Here is a 7,905-nt window from a genome sequence, read left to right as displayed (position 1 = left end):
ACTTCACACTAAAATTCTATGGGGCTGAAGGTGTCTCACTGGCTTTAGAAATTACTTAGCACGCACAGCACAACCCTATCCTGGACAAAAATGATGCATGAGTTAAAAAGATTTAGGAAGGATGAAGAATTAAATGTATGAAAGTGAGTTTGAAGAAAAGAACTCCAACTTTCTCCCACTGTTGTAGCAACTACTGTTAATAGTTTGTTTTTATTTTCACTATTTCCAAACCAGATGAAGGAAAAAAAGGGTTAATTTTTTTAAAAAAAAGGTTCATTCTTAACGCAAACTGAAAAAGTAATGAAAGTAAAGGAACATATTATTCATGAGGTATAATGAGATAACAACGGTCTTATATTTGGGAAATTTCAGAGTGCACATGTATAACTTTTTACTAATACCATGAACAATGAACTTTTACTCATGAAATTTTATTTGTTAGGTAAAAGTAAACTATTAAGTACATGTTTCTTTCCCAACAACAGAAATCTATTTTAACAGTATCACTGGACAATTCTGTTAAACTTTTCATGTCAGGGGCACTCTATCTAAGGTAATGCAATTCCATTTTCTAGTAACAGGCATGTCACATACTTGGAGCCTTACTCATTCAAAATATGATAAAATCTTTTTTTCCCCCACAATGAATATTTAAAATGACACTCAGAATTTTAAAATACTTGGTGATAAATGCTCCATTATTACAATACATTCAGTCTCAAAAACCCCCCAAGAAGAAAACAAAAACCCCAAACTTATTCTCAGTACTTGTTCATCTACTAAATTCCCATGTTCACACTTTTCCTCTATGGGGGGAGTTTTGTGAAAGAGAAAAGCGTCACTTTCATAAGTCACTTTGTGTACAAAAGATTTTGCATTATTTTATATGCTCTCAAACTTACCTTTTCATTTTTCTTGTCTGTCTCTACTACTGGCTGCTTTGCTGTTACATTTCGAGGAGTATGAACAACTTCATCCTCGGCCACTTCTATAGTCCGTCCATTGGGCTATATGTGCAACAAAACAAGTATCATGTTATAAAACTGCTTGGTAGATTATAAAGATTTTTACTCAGGAAACTATATACTACAATCAAATTTTACTCCTTGATTCAAATGAAAAAGGTTTTATGATTTGACAGACTACTGTTTCAAGTAACATGTATTTTCTAGTAGTACTATTGTTAGAAAATAAACATCCTCTATCACAATGACACAAAAAGTGACTTTACACAAGGACCTCATCTGATGGGCTGCTTAGGAATCAGACTGACTACATCTGTGGAAGGACGCACTGGAGCAGATCACTATCAGCTGTGAAAACCAGACCAGGGGTGGACTATGGATCAGATCATTAATTACTCATGTGCAAGTTCAAACTGAAGCGGGGGATGGGGGGAATGTTCATGAGAACAAAAATATGATCTTGATTCTATTCTATCTGAAATTCAAAACTACCTTAACAGGTTTGCAGCACTAAACACCAATAATAGAAGACTCTGAGTTATGGGATGATATCAAGGATATATATCATCCACGAAGAAAGCAAAAGGTTCAAAGGAGAGCTCACGAAGACAAAACAAAATATTATAATGGAGTGTGCAGAGAGCTGGAATTGGGACAATAAAAATGAACTTGCTTGGCATTTCAAGATAAAAGAACTGAAAAAAAAAATTTGAGCCTCAAGCTGCAAAACTGAGAAATGCTATGGGCAAAATCTTGATCCAGGAAGTCTCAAAAGATTGGGGGGGGGGGGGAAGAGATGGACAGAGTATACAGAATCACTGTACCAAAAAGAATTGGCTGATACTATTTCGGGAAGTATCATATGATTAAGAGCCAAGAGTAACAAAGGAAGATGTTCATGCTGCACTGAAGACACTGGCAATTAAGGCCCCAGGAATAGACGGGATACAAACTGACACAGTTTAACTAACAGATGTAGCCCTTAGACACAGGGGCTCACCAGTCTATGCCAGGAAATTTGGGAGACTGGAAGAGATCCAGATTTGTTCTCAAGAAAGGTGATCCAACAGAATGTGGGAACTATTGAACAGTATCATTAATATAACATGCAAGCAAAATACTGCTGAAGATCATTCAAAAACAGCTAGAACAATTAAAAAACCCCAACAACCCAAAGCACACATACAAATACCCCACAAATAAAAAAACCAATTTGTTAGAACAGTACATAGATGAACAAGAAGGACTGAGAAGAGGCCATGACGCCAGGGAGATCATTGCTGATGTTTCATTGATCACTGGGGATACTGGCTGAAAGGGGAAAATACCAGAAGAATACCTATTTGTGCTTTAATGATTATGCAAAGGCATTTGACTGTGTAGATCATAACAACCTATAATTAACATTGAGAAGAATGGGATTCCCAGAGCACTTAATTGTGCTTATGCGAAACCTATACCTAGACCAAATGACTGTTCGGTGAATAGAGCAAGGGAACACTATAGGTTTAAAATTAAGAAAGGTGTGTGTCAAGGTTGTATCCTTTCCCCATACATATTCAATCTGTATGCTGAACAAATTATTCAAGAAATTATGAAGAGTGTGGCATCTGGATTGGAGAAAAACTCATCAATAACATTTGCTATGCAGATATAATATTACTGCTGAAAGTGAGAAGTTAAAGCACTTGCTGCAAAAAGATCAACCGCCGCAGCCTTTAACATGAATAGCATCTCATCAAGAAAACAAAAATCCTCCCACTGAACCGAAAGGTAACATCATGATAGCTGGAGACATGAATAAAGCCACACCCTTGGTACCAGCTCTCAGGATATCAGGAGATGTACTGCACTGGGAAAGTCTGCATGCAGACAAAGAGCTCTCCAAATTATTGAGGAAAAAGGATGTCAATCTGAGGACCAAGAAACGCATGATTCAGGCCATGGGCTTTTCAATCACTTGCAATCTATCTTTGGAGCTAAACAATAAATAAGGATGCCAGAAGAGTAACTGATGCTTTTCAAGTATGGTTTGGAGAAGACTACTGAATATTTCATGGGCTGCCAAAAGAACAAAGAGATATGTCTTAGCAAGAATGCTCCCTGAAGGCAAAAGTGATAAAGCTTCATCTCACATACTTTGGGTATGCTGCTAAGAGGAGCGATTCCTTGAAGAGGGACAGCATGCTTGGAAAGTAGAGGGACTGTGAAAAATGAAGACTGAAAAAATCAGATGGACTGACATGATGACTGTAGCAATAGACTCAAGTATGTCAGAGAATGAGAGGACGGCACAGGAGAGGACAGGGTTCTCATCTGTTTTTCATGAGCTGCTACATGTCATAATCAACTCGACAGCACCTATCAACAGCAATATTACAAATATTTTGTCTGATCCCACCTATGTATCAATCTCTCAAGCAAAAAAAAAAAAAAGTGGAGACAAGAACTATAAAATTACATTTGCAACGTTCATCTCCAATTAGTGACCTAATTGCAGAACCTTTTACTCATTCCCTTATCTTCAAGTTTGTTTCTACATCTGTAAAATAAGGTTCGATCTACTTTTTGTGTAAAATATCATATAGTAAAAATTTTAGGAGTGGTAGGTCAGGCTATTACAACTATGTAACTCTGCCCTTGTTATAAAATTCCACAAATAAGTAACAGATAAGCATGGTTATATTCCAATAAAAATGTATTTACAAATGGATAATTCATTTTAGTCTATGGACTACAGTGTATTGGCCCTGGTATTGGATAATCGTAGCATTATTTCTAAGATAGAATACTGCTCCCAAGATTAAAAATCTTCACCAACTTACTGCCATAATCTAAAAAAGGCCACCTCAACTTGCTTAACACTCCTAAAATAAAATAAAGTAACAGCACTCAGATGTTCATGAGCCAAATTAAGTGTGTGACTCTCAAACTTGGCTTCTAATCATATTCACACAAGTTATTTCTCCCCTCAAGCAAGCATTTCCAAATCTCATCACCAGATCCTGATTTTGAGTCAAGAATCTGATGAGTGAGGAACTGGTATCTGTAACTCTTAACATCTTCCTGCATCCAAGTCCTTTCTTTTCATTTCTCAGTTCTTGAATTAAAAACAAAACAATTGCTTACTTAATACAGCAGAAATATTCTGATCAATGCAATCTGACTGGTCAACATTCCTATAACTTCCTTTCTTTAGTTCGTTAAAGATAAAGAGATATGTGGTGGTGGAGGGAGAAAAACCATTAATATCCTAAACAGTATCAGTTTGTAAGCTTTCCAAAGATTTGTGGGGTAAATCAAAACAAAATCTGTCTTTTAGTTGAGTAAATTCCCAACTAATCCACATTTTAAATTGCTGGGTCATGAGCAACCTGCAAGCCAGCTAATTGTAAACGAGAACTAAAACTAGGTCTCCTCACTAGTGGCTTGTTTTCTTTTTCCTGTGCTGCTTCACAACTTTATTGTAGTGTAGTTTCTTCAATATCTCTTTCTCTGTGTTCAGACGGGTCCATATATGTAAAATTGTTTTGCTGAAGTCCTAACTACAAATCCATTTTGACAAAATCAATTTGGTAGCAGGTATTTAACATGTACGCGCGCGCGCGCACACACACACACACACACACACACATATCAAGTGCAAGGCTTTATCACTGACGCTTCCATTCTCTCCACAAATAATTATGAACGGACTTAATTATACAGCTCCATTATTTTTAATGCCAGCCCTTTTTATAGTTCACTGACGAGAACTTCCAAGCATCATAATTATACTAATTTTACAGCATCCACATAGAAAAGTCCCAAATGGACATTTAGAAATGCAGTCAAAATAAAAGGCTTTTTAAAAATGGCTTATGGATATTCATTGGAAATTTTACCATTTGCTAGTGAATGAACCCTATATTAAAAATCTAAATCTCAGACTTCATGCAAAGATACTAAGTACCAATAGGTTTCTTCATCAAGCAGTTTCATTTCTTAAGTAGAGAAGTATAGTTTGAGCAGACGGGTAAGATTTTAAGTGTATTGTTGTTTCTAAAACTCAAGAAAAGGTCTACTTCACACTTCCAAACTATACTATACTATTACTATTACTGTACTGGCTCATTCACTTCTTGTCTGGGTTTGTACTTACTACTCCTAAAAGGTTAGGAATTACTGATGCAAGTGTTTGTCTAGTCTGGGCACATACAGCCCCAGATTTAAGTTTTCATCCTTACAACCAGTAAATATTTGAATTTTTATTGCACTCCGCAGATTGTATATTTACCAAGAATGAAAGGTCTATGGCAACTCTGCATGAATCAAGTCTATCACTGCCATTCTTCCAACAGCAGGGGCCCAATTCATGTTCCTGTCAAATTTTGGTAATTCTCATAATGTTACTACACACTTTGCAAACTATGGAAAAGAGAAGCCTAACCATTATACATACAGGAAGTAAGTGGTGGGAATCACCAGACTTGTTTGCCTGTACTGATCCAAGACGGAATCTGCAAGTGTACGGTATTAACTGTACTGTGTGTGTGCGCTGGAAGCTGTGGTGGTGAGCCACAATGGAAATCGGCTGACAAGAAGAATGGAAAAAGGTAGGCAGGGAAACAGCAGCGAATAGGAATTTATTTCATGACTTGATTTCAAGAAAAACGTATTTGAAGTTAGTTCATCTTCAATTTATTAATTCCATAAAAATCCACAACTGTTTAGGTAGTGTGCAAACAGGACATATAAAAGGAACCTATTCTTGAGATCTGGTGGCCTAGTGGCAAGAAATTGCACTGCAATCCCAAAGGCGTGCGGTTCAAATCCACTAGATGCTCTGCTGCAGCAGAATGGGCAATCTCCTGTTGTACCAGTAAGATCCAATTTGATGGTACGCAACAAGGATTAAAAACAAAAACAAACCAAAAAACCCTATACTTATGATACAACCATTCTGGAAGGCAGTGGTGCTTCCTCAAAAAGCATTCTGAACAGAAATTCCATATGACGCAGCTATTCATTCCACTACTTGGAATATATCCTGAGAAAATGAGAAGTGAGGCACTAACAGATTTGGACACCAATGTTCTTAGCAGTGTTATTCACCATAGCAAGAACATGGAAAAGGCCCGGATGTCTAACCATAAACAAATGGATTGAGAAATTATGGTACATTCACACAATGGAATACTATGCAGGATGCAAGAACAATGATTTTGCATATCTTTAACCAATTTGGGAGGGACTGGAGAGCATTATGCTGAGTAAACTGACTCAGTCCCAAAAGGACAAAAATTGTATAGAACCATTATTGTATAATGAGCATGAGGATTCAAGAGGGGGTGAGGGTAGAAGCACAGGGATGAGGATGTGAGGGGGGCATTAATCACAGGGTTGTACAAATTGATGAGTGAAGCAGGGGTGAGGTTTGAGGGAAACTGGAAGGGTCTGCTCTAGAAAACAGTGTATTCAAATTTTGTAAATAAATTATTATAAAAGAGGAAACCTATTTTTAAGGAGTGGCAAAGAATAAGAAGATATGCTAAATAATAACTATGTCATTTAAGCTGCCATCATACATTTATTAAATGGATTCCAAATGGAACGAATCCATATCTGAAAAATAAATACATAGATAATTAACACTTGGCTTTCTAAAAGGGAACTATTTAGAATCACAGCTTCTAAAAAATTACCTTATTGCAGTGTGAGTGAAAACGTACATAGCAAATGTTTTCCATTCAACAATTCATTAGTGTGTTTTGTGACACTGATTATACATAATCCCCACATTGTGAAAATATGCTTCTTATTCCCTCCCTTCATTTTCCATTTTTTGAATATTTTTTTCCTATTGCTTCTTCCCCGAGCTTTATCCCTGGGGAAGTATTGCCCTTTTGAACTTGTATAGAAGGCCATTTTCAACTAGTTACACAAATCATCTTTCTAGTGACAAAATGTAAATTCCATGGCTTTAAATAATTTAGAACTATCTTAGTTTTAGGAAGAACAAGAGTATTTTATCAAATACAAACTGAAGAAACATGCAAAAGACTATATATGACTTGAATTAACAATGAAAAATATTCCAAAACATAGATGAGACTCTGATGGTTTCATTGGTGAATTTTAGTAAACACGTAAAATACAAAATGAAAAAAAGTATATTATCTTAATACCAAAACCAAAGGTAAACTACAAAGAAGTGAAATTACAGATTAATTTATGTCACAATGCAAACTTCTTAAAAGACTTGTTATGTGTTGTAGAGACCCTATGTACAACAGCTCTGAACACTGCTCTATCCTGAGCCAACCTTATTGTCTCTAACACACTTACCCCTCTTTACCCCAGTCATTGAATCAACCCATCTCATCAGGGGTCTTCCACTCTTAAGCTGTCCTTTCACCCTTTATCCTCTCAAGCATGAGGTCCCTCTCCAAGGACTGGTCCCTCCTTGCAACATGCCCACACTCTATCAGACAAAATTTCAGCATCCTTGCCTCCAAGCAGCAGCCTGGTTTTTATTCTTTCTAGCACGAATGAACCAGTTTTTTCTCCTAGCAGTCCATGGTATATTCAATACTCTTCTCCAGCACCACAGATCAAAGGTATAAATTCTCCTTTTATTATCCCTATTCATTGTCCAGCTTTCTGATGCATAGCAAGGAACTGCGAAGACCACTGCCTGGATCCGGCACACCTTAGTCTCCAGACTGACCTCGTTGCTCTTCCGTACTCTGGAGAGGTCTGTGACAGCCAACTTTCTCAATGCAATTTGTCTTTTAATTTCCTGGGGGCTGGTACCAAGAGTGTTGACTGTGACATACAAAAATCAGTTGGCTTTCTCTACCATGACAAAAAGAATACAGAGCCAGAACTAAGAGAAACAATACCTTTCACAATAGCTAATCACAAGATTAAATACTTGGGAATAAATTTAACCAGAAGT

At 36.8% G+C, this 7,905-nt stretch overlaps 1 protein-coding gene across 1 annotated transcript in view; it reads right to left on the bottom strand.

Moving 5' to 3' along the window:
- MTDH (metadherin) overlaps window positions 1-7,905 on the bottom strand; it is a 66,307-nt gene that overhangs the window by 42,887 nt on the left and 15,515 nt on the right. The window contains exon 2 of the mRNA XM_006900355.1: window positions 903-1,007. Within this exon, the coding sequence (XP_006900417.1) occupies window positions 903-1,007 (105 nt within the window). The remainder of the gene's footprint in view (window positions 1-902; window positions 1,008-7,905) is intronic.

Source organism: Elephantulus edwardii, unplaced genomic scaffold, assembly GCF_000299155.1.
Source record: "Elephantulus edwardii isolate Elephantulus edwardi_28Jun2011 unplaced genomic scaffold, EleEdw1.0 scaffold00282, whole genome shotgun sequence".
Lineage (NCBI taxonomy): Eukaryota > Metazoa > Chordata > Mammalia > Macroscelidea > Macroscelididae > Elephantulus > Elephantulus edwardii.
Note: the sequence above shows the minus strand (reverse complement) of the source record. Positions and strands in the feature narration are given on the sequence as shown.